Source organism: Puntigrus tetrazona, chromosome 18 (genome assembly GCF_018831695.1).
Source record: "Puntigrus tetrazona isolate hp1 chromosome 18, ASM1883169v1, whole genome shotgun sequence".
Lineage (NCBI taxonomy): Eukaryota > Metazoa > Chordata > Actinopteri > Cypriniformes > Cyprinidae > Puntigrus > Puntigrus tetrazona.
Window position 1 is genome coordinate 1,612,405 of NC_056716.1, and position 17,227 is coordinate 1,629,631.

Sequence of the window (17,227 nt, forward strand, 5' to 3'; positions counted from 1 at the left end):
GCGTTTTAAATTGTTGCAAAAATTGCTTGCAAACAACACAAGTGGGTTATGCCTCAATGTAGGCTGTTTAAAAGCGGATGTATGCATGTGATTTTTGAGTTTGTTAGCATAATGAGGAGATTAATTAAAATATTTTAAAAGAGGTTATAAAAGGAGAGGAAAGTCGCTTTTGCGTCGTTGTAACTACAACTCCCATAATGCGCCGCGCGGGTCAAGCTAGCTAGCTGCTAAGCAAACGTTGGAGCAGGCAGGCGCAAGCAATGTTTATTTGACCACTGTAGTCCAGAATCTTTGAAAATCATGAGCTCTTCAGACGAAACGTGTAAAGGCACGAAACGACCTGCATCTCCAGATGAAGTATGTGGTTTTCATCATCATGCGATGAAAAAATTACTACAGCTGATCTGACATATTGGTGAACCAGCAGTGTTAGCAGATTGTTAGCAATATGTTGCAACTATTTTTAAACGTTATGAGCGTGCCAAAGATTTGATATATGCATGTCAATAGTGTAATAACTGCCTGTTCGCTACTGTATTGCGTTTTCTGCTTGTAATATTTTGCAGTTATTTCAGTTCCAGGTTATATCTGTTAAGCTTTTTTTTCTCCAGCATTTTTAATAATTTTTAAACGTCCTTTTAATTTGAAATGCTGTGTTAACACACACACACACACACACACACACACACGAACACAAGCTCAAATTCTTTCTGGTTATGCAGACAGGACCCACACAGTGGGGCTCGGCAGATTTAGGGACAGACGAAAGGAAACAGAAGTTTTTGAGGCTGATGGGAGCAGGAAAGGTACGCTGCTTTCTCTCAAATCATTTCTTTGTTTCAGACAATTATGTAATTTGAACATAACCTCTATCACCCATTCTTGCTTCAATTGTTTTCGTGCACTGACAGAAAGAGCACACTGGACGCCTTGTTATTGGGGATCACAAGTCAACATCCCATTTCCGCAGCGGTGAGTCTCTAGGGCGGAAGTGAAGGGTTGCTGGATTCGAATGCTTGACAGTTCAAAAAGTGATTGCAACCTCCTATTGTGTTGGATGAGACACTTCCAAATCCCCGGTTGTGCGGAGACCGCGACCATCAGATGACATCCTGTACGCCACATATCCTTTTCCCCACAGTCATCACTGGTCAAAGAGAACATGCTCTGACCTTTAAAGCAACCATTAGTAATGTCCTGTAGTTTATTATGCACACAGGACCAGGCTACAATGCATTCTGCACTTGTAAAATATGAAACTACCTTAATAACTACCTTCATCTAGTTTCACACTGATATACAACCGCCAGGGAGGCTTTTTATTGTTACGGGATGATTTGAATGCCTGTCAATGCTGCATCAGCCTCATTGGGGAAAACGCTGATGGCCTTTAACTCTCTGTAATGAAGAGGGCGTACTGTGTGTCCGCAGGGGCAGAAGATCGGAAGATCAACGCAGAGCTGGAGCACCAGTATCAGCAGGGTATGGATGGGAAGCTATCAGGAAGGAACAGGAGACACTGTGGCCTGGGCTTCAGTGAGGTCAGAGCACTCTCTTATGAGCTGTGGCTTGAAATAATGTTGAGAAATTGAGACTAAAATAGCGCGAACCGTTCCTGGTAAGAGACTGCGTGAAGTACGTGATGAAGATTTGGATTGTTGATTTGTCACGACCCGATGTCTTCCTCTTCACAGCCCGATCCACCTGCCGAGAGCGCGAGCGCCACTGCGCCCGAGAAGTCAGACGGTTCAGAAAAGGCCCCCGAACCACCATCAGAACCGCTCAAGGACGAGAAAACACATTCATCCGACACAGAGCTCAAGAAAGAGGAACTGCACACAGACTCAAAGGAGGACAAGAAAAAGACTTTTAAAATGTCATTTGTAAAATCCACATAAATGCCATCGTTTTTTTTTTTTGGTCGTAAGTTCTTGATCTCCTAAAATATTCCGGTGAGGTATTGAGAGTGAGAGCACATTTTTATCTCCGTTAAAATTGAAAAATTGTGGGTTTCAATTTTAAATGTAGTTACGTCCGTCGACAAGCTGTTCGGACTTTCCTGGTCTTGTTGAGAATGGTTTACTCTCTGCAAATTAAAGGCATAGTTCATACAAGAAATTAAGATCCTGTCTCGCTCTACTCGGCTCTTATGATTTCGTATAAATATGAGGACGGGTAGATTCAATTTTGTATAAAATTGTCAAGAAAGTGTGGTACAGAACTTTGCAAACAATGCCAACTGTGTGTATTAAAAGGTTTGGGAAAATATCAATAAAAAGAAAAAATTCTGTGATCATAAAAAGCTTTAAAACATTCCATATATGCATTTTTCGCTTTTTTATTTTTATTTTTGTATACTAGGAAACATGCAGTGCATGTCAACAAACAGATATGAAAAGGCAATATTTAAATTTAATAATAGTATATCTGGAATAAGAAGGAAACAATTTTATATGTAACAACTTTGTGCAAACACTTTATTTACAGCTTTAGGTCTGTTGTCTTGTCAATGCGTGAAAATCAGTCTAATAATATGAAGATGACAGTTTTCAGTTTTGCTGAAATTAAATGCAATTTTTTTATACACGATACACAACACTGCAAAAGAATACGTACCTTAAATCATGATTACATGGTGCAAAACGTTATGAAAATTGAAACAGTTATAATTAAGAATTATAATACTGAAAGTTTAACTTTCAAAGTGCTCGTCAGTAAAATTAATAGACGCAACCTCACATATAAAAAGTTCTAAACAAAAGAGAACCTGAATGATTGAAGGCTTATTTATAAAAAAACAACAACAAAACAATTGATCTTTGGGTTCCCACGAAAGCTTCTCAACGTTTTCTAGCACTTGGACATGGCTTTGGCTGCAAAACAAAACGTAAAAAAACGACTTATAAATATCAGGTTGACAGTGTGCATGATCAAATTCTAGATTGTCATTCTCACGATGTCTCACCTGTGACCTGCTTCCTCTTGACGGAGGCCTCTGTGGCGAGAGCTCGATGAATGCCCATGATCCTCTCCTGCTGCTGCAGCTCTTCATCCAGCTCGCCCAAATCTACCTGCTCTGCACCGATAGACTTCACACTGAAATGCCACAACAGAAAGCTCTCACCATCTGAGTACATCGTCTACTTACATCTGCTTAAGTCTTATATTTTCCCACAATACCTTGACTTGGACAGTAGGTTTTTTATCTTTGCTACGGTGCGAGAACGAGTCTCCTTCTCTTCCGGACTCAGGTCTTCGTCATCTGACTCCGCATCCATGAGTCTCTCCGGGATGGACACCTTCTGTGGCGTACACAGCTGACAACAATACGCTGAGTTCATCTCAAATAATACAGATATTTACAATTGACTATACCTTAAATATGAAACCCCAGCTGTATCGTACATGATTTTCTTATGCTGTTCATAAGACCTCTAAGGAGTCAACATAACCAAAACATTCTTTAAAAAAATCTGTTGTACGTAATCTACTACGTATCTTCTGTCGTCTGATTGCTAATGTATATTTTATTTAACTAATTGAGGTTGTGGTACACATTTTTCCGGTTAACTTTTTACTCATTTTTATCAAATAAATGCAAGTTTTCTTATTTATATTATTTAAAATCAAACACTTAATATACTGAAACAACAGCGTTATTTAATTATCCATGCATTATTTTTTGTTTGTTGGTTTTCAAAAAAACATGCCAAAATGCACCAAATATTATTCATCAGGTTTTTGGGAAATATTTACCTACATTTTTAAATCATCATTTTATTGCATTATTTATTGCACAAACGACAGAAGCATGCATCACAACACGGCGCTTTTTCTTTTGTAATATTACTACGTCAGATTTTACAGAGTTACACCCCAACCGGGATGGATTGAATCAGGTGATTTTGGTTTGCCAGCAAATGTCACTAATATTTCACCATACCTCTCGGTTGAGATCGAACTCAAAGTCCACAGCCTCCAGCTCCGGCTCCAGCTCCTGTGCGTTCATTGGCCGGGCTTCAACAGCCAGCCATTCATCTGATCCCAGCCGCTGTGATTTGTCATGCAAGGCCTGTTTTGGTCGGTGCAAATCAATGACTTTTTCCCATCCCTACTAGGGCAAAGACGACAATATACAGCATTTATACAACACACACTACAATTGCTCTCAAAATAAGCCTTGAGTCTGGATTTAAAACCTCTTATGGGTCAGGCACACTATCTTTGCAGTGTCACAAAGATGACCAAGCTAAAATCAATTGTGAACTTCTGAATTGGTGGCTGATCAACTGGTCCAAACTAGAATATCTTCAGTTAACGTCTTATGGAAGATGCTCAAATGATAACAAAGCAGCCGTTTTTATGCATTTGTAGTTTCTCCTGCACTTAAAGGAATAGCTCACTCCCCAAAAAAATAAAAAATGAGCTGTAAATATATTCACCGTCGGGCCATTCAGCTTGTAACATTACATCACTTGCTCACCAATGGATCCTCTGCAGTGAATGGGTGCCGCCAGAACGGATCTACACAACTCCGGTCCATCAGTAAACGTCTTGTAAAAGCAAAAAGCCGCATATGTTTGTATGCTGTAACTTCTGATCAAAATACCAGTTCAAAAGTCATAATAACAGCTCTTCTAACGCAGGTCCATCCTCCTTTTGCATATTTCTCTCCCGATTTACTGTAGAAAGTAATATTATGGATAAAAGATGAAAATATCCAAATGCATTCATTACAAACTGTTTTTCACTCCACTAGAGCTGACGGACTTGAGTCGTGTTGAACACTTGTGAATTACGGTGGCATTTTTATTAGCCCTATTCTGACGGCACCCATTCACTGCAGAGGATCAGCAAGCGATGTAATAATGCTACAGAAACTAACTGGTGAAGAGACATGAAAGGGTGAGAAGAAAACTATTACTTACAGGCACTGGGCGATTGTGTCACTGTTACAAATCACACCCATCACCAAATTACAACATGCTGTAGAATTTTGCAGTTGAACACATCCATCCAAGAGTAACGGCTTACAACCAGCTTTAACAATTAAACAACCATGCAAAACCAGGCATTAATATAGAGGATAAATTCTATAATACATATTCGGTTTTCAGAGACACATCTGCCAGTACAGTCACACTGCAATACAAAAAAAAGTATTTAAAGAATTCTAATTTTATTTGTGCCTTTAGTGCAAACCTAAACATTAGAAAGTTCAGATGTCGGTGTATTGATGTACACAACAGAATTATATTCGTCTTACACGGCTAGTCTGCTATCACAGTTGTGTTATTAATATTAATGTTCTTCTTCATATAATAACAACAAACAACGTCACTGCCTACAGACAAACAAGTTAAACCATCAAGGTGCTGGTGTGGTTGAAAAAAGACCCCATGAAATGCTCTGATGAGTGCAGGGTGGCTTTTTTTTGTCCTGTATTGATACGCTATTCCAAAATTTTGGGTCAGCAAAGCATTTAAAGAAATGAATACTTTTATTCAGTCGATCAAAAGTAAAGAATTCATCGTTTTATTTTAATCAATAATGGCTATCGAATTTTCCCGTCATAGGAATAAATGATATCGCGACAGGAAATTAATTTTGCTGTGTTTTTAATCAAACACATTTTTATAAAAATTAAATCTTGCCTTCATTTTTTTTTTAATGGTGTTTTGCATTACGGAAAGCTGGGGCATTTTTCTCTTGCTATAGGTTTGAGAAACCTTTTTCCTTCTAAAGAGATATTTTTGGACAGACATTCAGTTATTCTTATTTTCATTTTTTTTCTAGTTTATAAGCAGTGCGCTTTGGCTGAAACGCTCACATTTAATTGCACAGGTGACCTCAAAGCCGACAGACAGTTTTAATTCATGGGGTCTCTTGGACAAAATATCTAAAAAATCCAAAGGCATTCATGTGTGGGATTTTAACAGTTAGGAGGAAAGTTAGTATCAGTTTGTCAGTTTGACACTAGGGTTAGTAAAAAAGTTACACCTATCTCACTGGCAGCTGTTAGTGAAACCTCACCATGAATTACCAAAATGGGAACTGGTGTTAGTAGATTGAATAGACATTTTCCTTGTACTAAACTGTGAGTAATTAAATGTAATTTTAACAGCTGTAGTTTTGTGGAAACATACAGCCGATAGCAGTTATAAGTATCTGAGCGGTGTTAGTTGTCCCATGAATCCAAACATTGGGGCAGTTTGCAGAGTCTTAGATGTGAACTTAGTATTGCATGGGTTTCCAATTGATTTAAGTTGCTTGATTGGAAATGCAATCCTCGACACTTATGATGCAATCCCTCATTAACTGAGAAAGCGGTGAAAGATTTTTAGAGCAAACGAGTAAAAGAAATACTTCTGAGTGTAGCATAATTAAAAAGAAGACAAAGGCAAAGACTTTAGGCAGAGAAAACCCAAATATCAGGCAGCTCCTGCTGATTGCTCAGATTGCAATAGATTAAAAGGTGGTTAAGCTTTTGATTGGGCCAAACACTCTTTTCCACTCTCACCGACTCAGCAATAATGCTTGCTAATCAAGACACAATGGTCCTGCTCAGATGGTTATTACCTACCATTAGCGACTGACTTAAATGAGTGCAAGCTCACATTAAATGGGCAATAGAGTGCAACAGTTGGGTTCTAAAGTAAAAATCCCATTCATTTTCTCCATAAAGTGATTTCTCCAAAAATTGATTCTTAACAAGAACTTATAAAGACCGACATACTGTGAGCTAAAAGGTTGTTAATCGGTGGAATATACTTTTGGTGAAACCATTTATTTTGAGTTATTTCTACAAATTTCAACATTTTTAAAGAAACAACAGCATTCTTGCTACTTTTCCATGATTCTGCAAAATATTTAAATATTTATATATATATGTATAGTAGTGCTGTCAAATAATAATCATGATAAATCACATCCAAAATAAAAGCTTTTGTTTACATATGTGTGTGTACTGTATATGTTTATAAATACACAAACATGCATGTATACATTTCAGAAAAATGTTGTTTATTTATTTATATATATATATATATATATATATATATATATATATATATATATATATATATATATATATACATACACACACACATATATATACACACACACACATATATATACACACACACACACACACACACACACATATATATATATATATATATATATATATATATATATATATATATATATATATATATATATATATATGTATATATATATATATATATATATATATGTGTGTGTGTATATATATTTATATATATGCACACAAAAACTTTAGTTGAGATTAGTAGTTTGACAGCACATCACTATTGGAAAAGTTCCTGGTAAAACTACTTCCAGAACCAAAGTTGGTGCACTCTATATTTGAATTTTCAATAATTCTCAGAGTGTTTTTAGCTGAAGCAGGATTTTCTGACACTGATGTTCAGGTTAGAATCAAGAGGCACTTCACTGATTTATTCTTCTATAGGACATGATGATTAAGAACGATTGCACACAGAAACACCTTCATACCCAGTTAATTACCAACAATAATAAATTTGTTGTTAATACGAGGCAGCAGGGTCAATAATTCCCACCATATTATGTTCTTACAAAATATAGCTTTACAAATTATTTCAGAAAATATATATATAGATTATAATAAATAATTTAGCGAATTAACATTTGAGAAAACAGGCATAAAAAAAAAAAAAAAAAAAAAAAAAAGTTTCAAATCCATTGTGAGAGATCAGAAAGGCAGTCAGAGATAGTGTTATCCGTTTCTCTTCACATTCGAATGTATTCACAAGTCTGTGCGGGAGAAGCCAGGAGTCCACTTCGGGACTGTCCACATGCTGGCCAAACCTTAAACACAGCCACAGCACGGACCCACCCCTGTCCCACCCATGGCCTGTTAATGTAAAGCTGTGCTTTGTTCGACGGGGTACGATGTGTGTTAGCATGTTAGCTTAGTGTGGCCTTATGGTGGAGGGCCATAGCGAGGGTCCCTGTGTTTATTTGGAAGGGAGTGACGTACTGATCCTGGGTCAGAGCCGACGGGTCGAGTGGAGGCGCGGGAGCCCACGGGCTGTCGCTCACCCTGACTCAAGTTACGTTTGCGCTCGCGCACTAGAGCTTTCTGGTGCCTTTTCATTCTCTCCAGCTGCTCCTCCACGCTCATCCTCCCTCTCTGAGGCGGGTGATCGGGCTGGGAGTCTCCCGAGCACAGCCGCTCCAAGGCACTCTTTGGTCTCTCCTACATGAGACAGGAGAAACATTCAACATTTTACATGTCGCAAGATAAAAAAAAAAAAAAACGACTACTATAAATAAAAATGCTAAACAAATAGATACATAATATGGCAATATGATAATATAACATAAGAGATTATAAATATATAATATTTTTAAATAAAATACATACAGTCTATCCATCCATCCATCCAAGTTTTTTTTACATAATATATGTGTGTGTGCTGTGTGTGTTATATTTATTAAGTGTATATAAACACACACACACACCTGCATTTCGTATTTGAAAAAAATATGTTACGTTTATACACTTGGTAATGATTCTCCGCACATATATATATGGAAATACATAGAATTTTCAAAATATATACTACATGTATGTGTATTTAAATAAATAAATATACACACTGTACACAGTATACACACACATATACATATATATGAACTAATTTAATTTTGTATAAATATATTAAAAATGAATAAATAGTGAAATTAAATGTCAGTTCTACAGTAATCAGGTGCTCACTGTTGTCGATAACGCTGAATATCCTCTCAGTGAACAGGAAGTCAGACCATACTGGTTTATTCTGGATGAGGAGCCTGAGAGACCTAAGTGATCACAAAAACGCATTTAACTTTTTTGGGTATACTGGTATTAAAACCGAAAGCATTACGCGTTTTAAAAATAATCGAAATGATCAAAAGCTGTAATAATATTTCACCTCTTCTTTGAAGAGTCAGGTAGCCTGGGTCTACTTGATCTGTTCCTGCTCCAGGAAGCTCTGGTTCGCTCAGGTAGGACCGCAGTTCCACCTAAAGAAGAACATTTTATTTCATCCTAACTACAGAGTAATCAGTCATAATGCTAAAATGGATGGTGTTACAACATAAGATCATTAAATTACATTATGATTTAGTACAAATACATTTTTCAGTAACTGGATTAATATATGTGAAGTTAAGTAAAAAAAGGAAGTGTTATATTTTAGTATTATTTATAGGCTATAAAGGACTACATCATATTTTGAATTTAAATTTTTATTGTTTTAATAATTCTGTTGTGATTTTCACTTATAATTATTATTTTTCTATAAACAATATAAATAAATACGTATAATATAAATGTATATAAATAATTCATATAAATAAATATAACTGTTTATTATATTTATTTAATATATTTATATTTAATATACATTAAAGAGTTACCCTGCAATCTCCATTCACGTAGCTGCTTTCTCTGTCACGTTTCCTCTCGTCAGATTGTCGTTTGAGGCCACGGACAGAAGTGTGTCTGATGACCGATGTTTCTTTAGGTAGGGGCGGGACAACAGGGGGTGTGTCCTCATCATAGAGGAGGGGCAAAGGTGGTCTGGGTGGAGCATCATCCTCTTCCTAAAAGTAAACCATTGTTACCAAGTATTGTTAATTAGTTGTCTTTAGCAAAGGCCTTTTGTCAAGTTCCTTACAGCACCAGTCAAGCAATACACACCCATTTTGGCACAGAGTGAGGATGCTGAAGATCTTCGTTGTACATGGGCAGTGATAACGGACTGGAGGTAAGACTGCGTTGGGGTGACCGAACCTCGAACGCGGATGGGGTCATGCATCGAGAAGGCACTGTCGACTCGATCACTGAAGGCACAAGTTTCCTCTCTGGACACGAACATTCAGAAGCGCAAAAGCAAGAGTCATATACCAATGTTACATTAAAAAGAACAAGCTCTGCAGTTGGTTCTTTAACCCGTTCTTACCTGGGTTCTTCACTGAGTCTATGGTGATTTTGAAGGTTTCTTTGGATGAGCTGAGTCCAGTCATCACGTCCTCTATCCTCCAGAGCTCCCGCCTCAACTGATTTTTCTCCTGAGAAAAACAAATTAAAAATATCCATTCAAAAGTCGGCATGTATTCTAGCCAGGATTATTATTGTTAAAACCATATAAAAATGCATTACTTGACATAAAAGAACGATAACTACAATGCTAAAAATATAGTTTTATAGTTTCACTTTAAATTTAAAATAATAATTTTGTTGACACCACAACTATAAAACCAGTGGCACTTAAAAAAACAAACAAACATTAACGGCACATTACAGTTGACTGAATTTTAATAGCGTGACCATTTTAAGCAGCTCATGATGTAACTGCCGCGCATGCTTATTAAAAATTATGCTAGCATGCGATGGTGTGGATGATAATATTTAGTTTACGTTTTTGGTGTAATTAACAACATGACATGCATTAAATATTATGTGTTATTATTCAAATTAAAATAAAATAAACTACTATTTTATTTGTTTGCAAGCATGTCATATGACCATTAAGCAACACGAGAGAGCCATGAATGTGCAAATGTAATACTTAATAAATATTTATTTTATATCTTCAAGTAAATATACAGTATTAGGTTCAGATGACAAAAAGTTTATCTGCATTACATGTAAATAATAACATGAATTAGGTCGAAAGACAAAAGCCTTCCAAAGACATAGTAATACACGGTTAAATAACTGAGTGATTATTCAAATGAAAAATAATGTATTGATCAGTAGTCGATGCAGTGTTGAAACACTTCCAGAAGGCTATTTTAGAAAGGAACATTTCAAAGATGAAAAAGAGGAATTAGGGAGGAACAATAGGGAGAATTAATAAGTAATCAGTAATCAATAAAAAAGTAAATGTCTGATTAGTATTTTAAAATGTTGTTTAATCTGATTACAAATACTTACTTTTGGGAATCTGATTATGTAATCCAGATTACATGTAATCAGTTACTACCCAGCTCTGGCCAAGTCAACATTTCTTATTTTCATTTAGTTTAAGCTTAACTGCTAAAATCATTTAAATGAAAAGCTAATTCTAAATATTAACAAAACATGTAACTGCAATTCTGTCATGACAGCTTCCTGAGCGTATTTGGTCTTTGAGGAATAGATCGGATCAATAGAGGTGGAGCTAGGGAAGGTGGAGGATTTCTGAAGTGCGCAGCAACTACTACCACGAGTATTAGCCAAGTATTATCATAAAGGTGCCTGCATATTTTTATGTAAAAAAACAAGACGGCTAATCAAACAAAGTGAGAGAAAATCGTGATTGCAAAGACAGCACTATAAAAAAGGTTTAAAAGATGAAGACCTGAGGGGATGTGCAGAGATTCATCTGAGTCTGCAGGACGTCCCTCAGCTGTTCCACGGACTGCTCCAGCCTGCTGTAGTCCTCCCACGCTCTCTCCATCTCCTGAACAACACAACAAACAATTAAAGCTTTTCTAATTACACGGTAAATACTGTATTACCCCTGACCCTACATATGACAAGCGATTTAGAGAACGGATGTATGTTATACTACACGGATAAATGGAGATACGAAGCTCTGTAGCAGCACGTCACGTAATATACTCACCGTTGAAACTCTAGAAATGTCAGCTCGAATATGCACCAGGTCCTCTTGAAGAAGTCGCTGCTGGTAAGCGATCTTCTCAGCGTGAGCCGGCTGGTCCTTGTACTGCTCCATCTGCTGGTGGGACACATCCAGAACAGACTCAAGCTTGTCCTGGAAAGAAAGATCTCGGATATTAACACGGACATACCCATACCACACGATCAAAATAAAAGTCAAATGTCCCTCACCTTATCATCCTTAAGCCCACTGAGTCTGAACTCAAGCTCTTGGAGTATTTTATCTTGTTCACACAATCGACTCAGTGTCACCTGCAGTAGGAGACAGAGCATCACGGACCAGTTTAGACTAGTAATAATGAGTAATGATGTGAAATAATGTTGTTTTGTGCACAGCAATAAGTAAGACACTGATTTGTCCTCTATACTCACGTCTACATCACTTTCCGCCACCTTCACTGGCTTTGCCGGCCGTCCTTTCAGTGTCTCTGTCCCACTCACCTATTAGACAGAAAAATCCTCCATGTTTTAGTGCTCCAGAGACAGAAACACATCTATTCAACGCAAGCGAAGCAAGACCAACACTGTACAATGGCCACTGTACTGAAAGTCACAGTGAGAAGCTTCTAGACAGTATTCTTTACTTCTAATGCACGAATGTAGGAGCTGAAGCTTTCTGGAAGCACAATGGCAGGATGGTGTCTCACTTGATCTTCATGCCAACAGAATGCAGCTGTGGGACATAAATGCAATGTCTAAAATAAAGCCTCCACAGAAAGCGCCGCATGGTAAACTCATAAAAGAAACCCAAGCTCTGGACAATGATGAACTGGACAGTGTGAGGGAGGAACTAACTTAAAATAGCAAAGCTACAACGTAGCTTAGCTGGTTTCAAAACAAGGTACTTTTCACATTTCACACACAGCTTTGCGAACGAATGAGAAAAGTTTCTTGGGTCATGGGTAGGTTCATTTAAATGATCTGGATGATACATTTTATGAAATTGATCGAAAAAATTCTACTTATTTTTATAGTGATATACGGTTATTAGTATTTTTAGCAACAAAAAGCAAATACATTTTTAGCATTGTTTTTGATTTAGCTATACTGCTTTTCAAATGTACGATTTTTTTTTAGTTTTTTTTTTATGCTTACCAAGGCTGCATTTACTTGATCAAAGTGCAGCCTAGTAAAACACTAATACTCTGAAATATTATTACAATTTCCAAAAAAATACAAATTTACAATTTAAAATGATTTTTTTTATTTAAAGGAGAACTTTCCGCACCCATCACTCCAGTCTCCAGTCTAATCCTTCAGAAATCATTCTAATCTGCACATTTCTTACTAACTATTTTGCAAACAGTTCTGCAACATAATATCTTTGATATTTTGTATTATTGTCAGGATTAATAGAAAATAAAAAACAGCACTAATTTGAAATAGAAATAATTAGCAACTACATAAATATTTTACTGTCACTTTTTTATCAATTTAATGCACCCCACATGATAGTGTACACAAATTACTGTTGTTGTTTTTTTTATTAAGTTGGATACGGTTAGCCAAATTTATATTATTTATTATACTATTATTTTTTTTTGTGCTCGCTCTTTTTAACTACTTTAAACTACTCTTTGTTAGCAGTGCGTAGTAAAGCTAGTAGGTTTCCTGAATAATTGTTTCAAGAGAAAGTATTTTACCAAAAAGTTTCAGATAATGTAAAAAGCTAAACTCATTTAACAGCCATTATATTAGTGAGATAAACAGTTTGATAAAGAAAGAAACAAAATGCATTGGAGAATCAGCTGGCTAAACGTGGATCATTCCCAGCACATGCACTGAGCTTGCCCGTCCCATCCAGACCTGCCGTCTCATTGAACCAATCACACATACCCAACAGCACAACATTTCACTCACAAAAGGCAGAGAGGATAGGCGTGCAGGTGCCAGGCTTGTGCCGACAAAAAGCTATGTGCACCGTGTAAAGCGATGGGAATGCGGACACTCTGGATGCCGACAGTGCTTACGTTCCAGAGTGGTCTCAAACCCCCCGCAGTGCAGGTTTGTAACACACTGTGAACCATGAGGATCAACGGCTCTAAACTTTTCATCTGTGGCAAACGGAGATAGACAGTCACAGTCAAAGGAGGACCCGGCCTTACATACGCTTCGAAGGGATCATTACTATCACTATTACCATTCTAGAATTCCCGATTATGCCACAAAGTTAGCATGCTTTATATAATAGAATCAAATTCTTGATTTCTCGCCCCAAGTGAGCTTCATGTGCTGTGTTGGTGTGTTAATACAGAAGGTTTAAGAAGCAGGTAAGACAGTAATAAGAAAGAAATGGAGAGGTCCCACCTTCAGATCTAAATAATCCAGGTCCTTCTTCAAGTCCATGTATGTGTCATCAGCCTGTAAGTAGCAGGAAATGTTTCAATTGACACTCTTCTGCTCTTTGATTAACACTAATGAACAGTTTTTTTCTATCCATCACACACTTTAGTGTAACACTGCACTAGCATTGAAGCAATAGCTGGCTATGCACCTGGTGTGCCAGCTTTGGGACAAACTACACATATCACAATACTGGCTTTATATGTACCACAGACTCCTTTGTTGGACATCGTTTGCATTTACATGCAATGACAGCTATACACACTACCGCTCAAAAGACTGGGGTCGTGTTAAATGTTTTTAAAAGAAGTCTATTATGCCCACAATGGCTGCATATATTTGATCAAAATACAGTGTTGCATGATCCTTCAGAAATTATTTTAATATTCTGATTCTGAGTTTATTTCTGTTGTAACATCATAAATATCTTTACTCTTACTTCTGGTCAATATAATTAATCAGTCGCCTTCACCCCCCATACTTTTGAACAGTAATGTAAATTTACTTCAGAAGCGATGTTTTGCCAGATAAGAAGAGAATACACTGTATATTTAATAGAACATACTTTTAAATAAGCTTTCTCCATTTTCCTAGTGTTTGTTTAAAGCATAAACAACCTTCAACCTAAGCATAAAGCAAAAATGTGTCATTATTAATATAGTACATAATTTCACTTCTCAAGTAAATTTATGTTTGTTTTAGGGATTTTTTTTTTTTTTTACAAGAAAACGAAACAAAAAAAGATAGATTAAGTATGCATTGACATTACGTTGGAAACAAAAGAACATTTGGTTTTTACAACAAGGCTTCATTTGTTAACATTAGTCGACCACATTAAATGACATATCTCCCGCGGCTCTTGGTCCCGCCCCACTCGTCTCATAACTCCAAACCTGGACCTTCAATTATCTTTGGAACACAAATTAAGATTTGTCCAAGAGCTTTCTGACCTTCCGTGGACAGTAACACAACTGACATGTTCAAAGCCAAGAACGACAGTTATGACATAATTAATTTAGTCCATGTGACATCAGTGGTTTAGCCTAATTTTAAAAATAACAGCTTTATTTATTTATTTTTCTTCTGTGTCAGTTCTCAGCACATGTTCATGAGATACATGTATGCGGTGATGCTGACCCAGGAGCAGCAGTTTATTGTCGGATAATTATATCGCATAATTACTGTATTTGCATTACAGTAAGTGTAGATTTAGGGTTGTGGACGTTAATAAACCATAATTTGATTTACTGACTGTTACAGAATGTTCATCTCTCTTAGTGTATCGTCTGTATATACTGGTTCAAATATGTAAAAGAGAAAGACTTGCATTCCCAAGATAAACAAAGGTCTTGTTGGTTTAGAATGACATGAGTTTAAATGTTCTACAGCATTTCTTAATTTTTATTAATTTTGATCTCAACATTTACAGTTGAACTGTTAAAGTGCCTCTATTATGGGTAATGAAAGGTTCATGTTTTGGTTTTGCGAGTCCCCAACAGCAGGTTGAAAAAACACTTTTATTGTCTTATAATATGCATATTTTCACCTTACGTGCTCAACGACTTCCAAACAATTCGCTCAATGAATAATTTTTTTTCAAACCCTTTGAGTGACGCTAATTTGCGATGATTGGTCCTATTGGTCGGGTTAATTACACCACGCCAGTGATGCCAGATAAAGCAGTGTTTATGAGCTCAGTGCTGCTTCGTGTACAGCCGTTACCAGGGAAACCGCTATTTTTACTGCTCTAAAAGCGGCACCTATTGGCAAAGGATGAATTTGCATTTTCATTCACAGCAACACGAAAAGTCCAACAAGTTTTAAACACTGCTTGAAAGGTTATAGAAAAAAAAAATCCATAACAGGGGCACTTTAACATTAGTTAATGCACTGTGAACTAACATGAACATTAACATTTTTATGAACTAACACTTCAGCACTTAATGCAGTAACAAATGAGACCTTATTGAAAAATGATATCAAACAATCGTTTAACTTTACCTCAGTCCTTGATGCCAAAGCATTCAGTACAAACCAAAGTAATTACACTTAGAGTAAAATACTTCTGCACACATATTATTACTACCAATAACAAAGCATGTTCATTTATGATATTACTGTTGAAGCACGCGATCTACGCATATCCTACAACCAGAACTTTAGACAAGATTTCATAAGGACCACAGACTCCAGCATACAACTACTTCATGCATGCAAACATTTTTGATCTGCGCTTTTTCAAACCTTATAGCAACCGCGAAGCATACTCATGTAGTATGCGTAATGCCTCAGACCAGTTGCATATACAATTCATGCCGATGGTGGGACAGCCAGATACAGCCCCTAAGCATGACATGCCATGCTACGCTACAAAGAAGCATCAAGTAACAAAGCCAAGGGAGCTACAGAGAGCCAGGCGGGTAAATAACAGCAGCAGAGGCACGCTAATAATGAGAAGTGCTAGCTGGGCAGGCCGAGCCCTGACCTTCACCCGAGACAACTGCTGGAGGTGGGCCAGCGCATTGTTGCGCACACCTGCCATCATGGCCTGGTGTCTCCGTAACTGGATGAGGAGAAGGGTGAGCTCCTCCGGCTGGACCACAGGTCGTGAGGGTACGATCAAGGCAGAGAGAGAGTTGTGCGATCAGATTATTTACACAAAGCCCATTACAGCCATGAAAAGAAGAGGACTGGCTCCACCAGCAGAGGTTTTTTTGGATGCCACTTTGAATGCTGATATCTTACAGACTCGTTAACAGCAGCACAAAAGAGTTGAGCTAAACCGTCAAATTTAATGCAAAAGTATTAGTAATTGCTTAATATTTTTACAAAGTTGTGTGAAAAAAAATGTCTTACTGTTTTTCCGTGCAGGCTGGGCGCACTGACAGTATGTGTGATGTAGCCGGATGGAGGCACTGAGCGTCTTTCTATTGTGGCCGACTGCAGAACAATTAAAAAAAATGAAAAGACATCTACACATTATAGACATATTTAATCAAACACATGCTCATCAGCATATAATACTGTAATAATACTATCTACACTACAAGTGTTTGGGGTTGTGTGCATTTATTTAATTAAAATACGGCAAAAAGGTAATATTATATTAGAACTTAAAATAATAAATATTTTAATAATACATTTCGTCCTATGATGGCAAAGCTGAAT

The 17,227-nt window shown here is 37.0% G+C and overlaps 2 protein-coding genes across 12 annotated transcripts in view; one reads left to right on the forward strand and one right to left on the reverse strand.

Annotated features, from left to right (window-relative positions):
- Positions 1 to 196: 196 nt before the first annotated feature.
- c18h11orf58 (chromosome 18 C11orf58 homolog) lies at positions 197 to 2,318 on the forward strand. The gene is made up of 5 exons (XM_043264415.1): positions 197 to 357; positions 723 to 806; positions 912 to 972; positions 1,432 to 1,541; positions 1,695 to 2,318. Exons 1-5 carry the CDS (start codon positions 301 to 303, stop codon positions 1,896 to 1,898), a joined length of 516 nt encoding a protein of 171 aa, XP_043120350.1. The 5' UTR covers positions 197 to 300; the 3' UTR covers positions 1,899 to 2,318.
- Positions 2,319 to 2,447: 129 nt separating this feature from the next.
- Positions 2,448 to 17,227, reverse strand: part of plekha7a (pleckstrin homology domain containing, family A member 7a) — a 68,038-nt gene continuing 53,258 nt past the window's right edge. For 7 of the 11 annotated variants that reach the window (XM_043264403.1, XM_043264404.1, XM_043264405.1 and 4 more), the window contains 18 exons: positions 16,916 to 16,999; positions 16,545 to 16,652; positions 14,024 to 14,077; positions 13,687 to 13,770; positions 12,089 to 12,157; positions 11,888 to 11,968; positions 11,661 to 11,810; positions 11,394 to 11,495; positions 10,011 to 10,119; positions 9,749 to 9,912; positions 9,466 to 9,651; positions 8,979 to 9,069; positions 8,783 to 8,865; positions 8,042 to 8,260; positions 3,944 to 4,111; positions 3,181 to 3,341; positions 2,966 to 3,096; positions 2,448 to 2,873 (listed from right to left, as the gene is read on the reverse strand). In XM_043264403.1, the coding sequence (XP_043120338.1) occupies positions 2,851 to 2,873; positions 2,966 to 3,096; positions 3,181 to 3,341; positions 3,944 to 4,111; positions 8,042 to 8,260; positions 8,783 to 8,865; positions 8,979 to 9,069; positions 9,466 to 9,651; positions 9,749 to 9,912; positions 10,011 to 10,119; positions 11,394 to 11,495; positions 11,661 to 11,810; positions 11,888 to 11,968; positions 12,089 to 12,157; positions 13,687 to 13,770; positions 14,024 to 14,077; positions 16,545 to 16,652; positions 16,916 to 16,999 (2,067 nt within the window). In that variant the 3' untranslated portion in view covers positions 2,448 to 2,850. The remainder of the gene's footprint in view (positions 2,874 to 2,965; positions 3,097 to 3,180; positions 3,342 to 3,943; positions 4,112 to 8,041; positions 8,261 to 8,782; positions 8,866 to 8,978; positions 9,070 to 9,465; positions 9,652 to 9,748; positions 9,913 to 10,010; positions 10,120 to 11,393; positions 11,496 to 11,660; positions 11,811 to 11,887; positions 11,969 to 12,088; positions 12,158 to 13,686; positions 13,771 to 14,023; positions 14,078 to 16,544; positions 16,653 to 16,915; positions 17,000 to 17,227) is intronic. The other 4 variants (XM_043264406.1, XM_043264413.1, XM_043264414.1 and 1 more) reach the window with 3 other exon arrangements.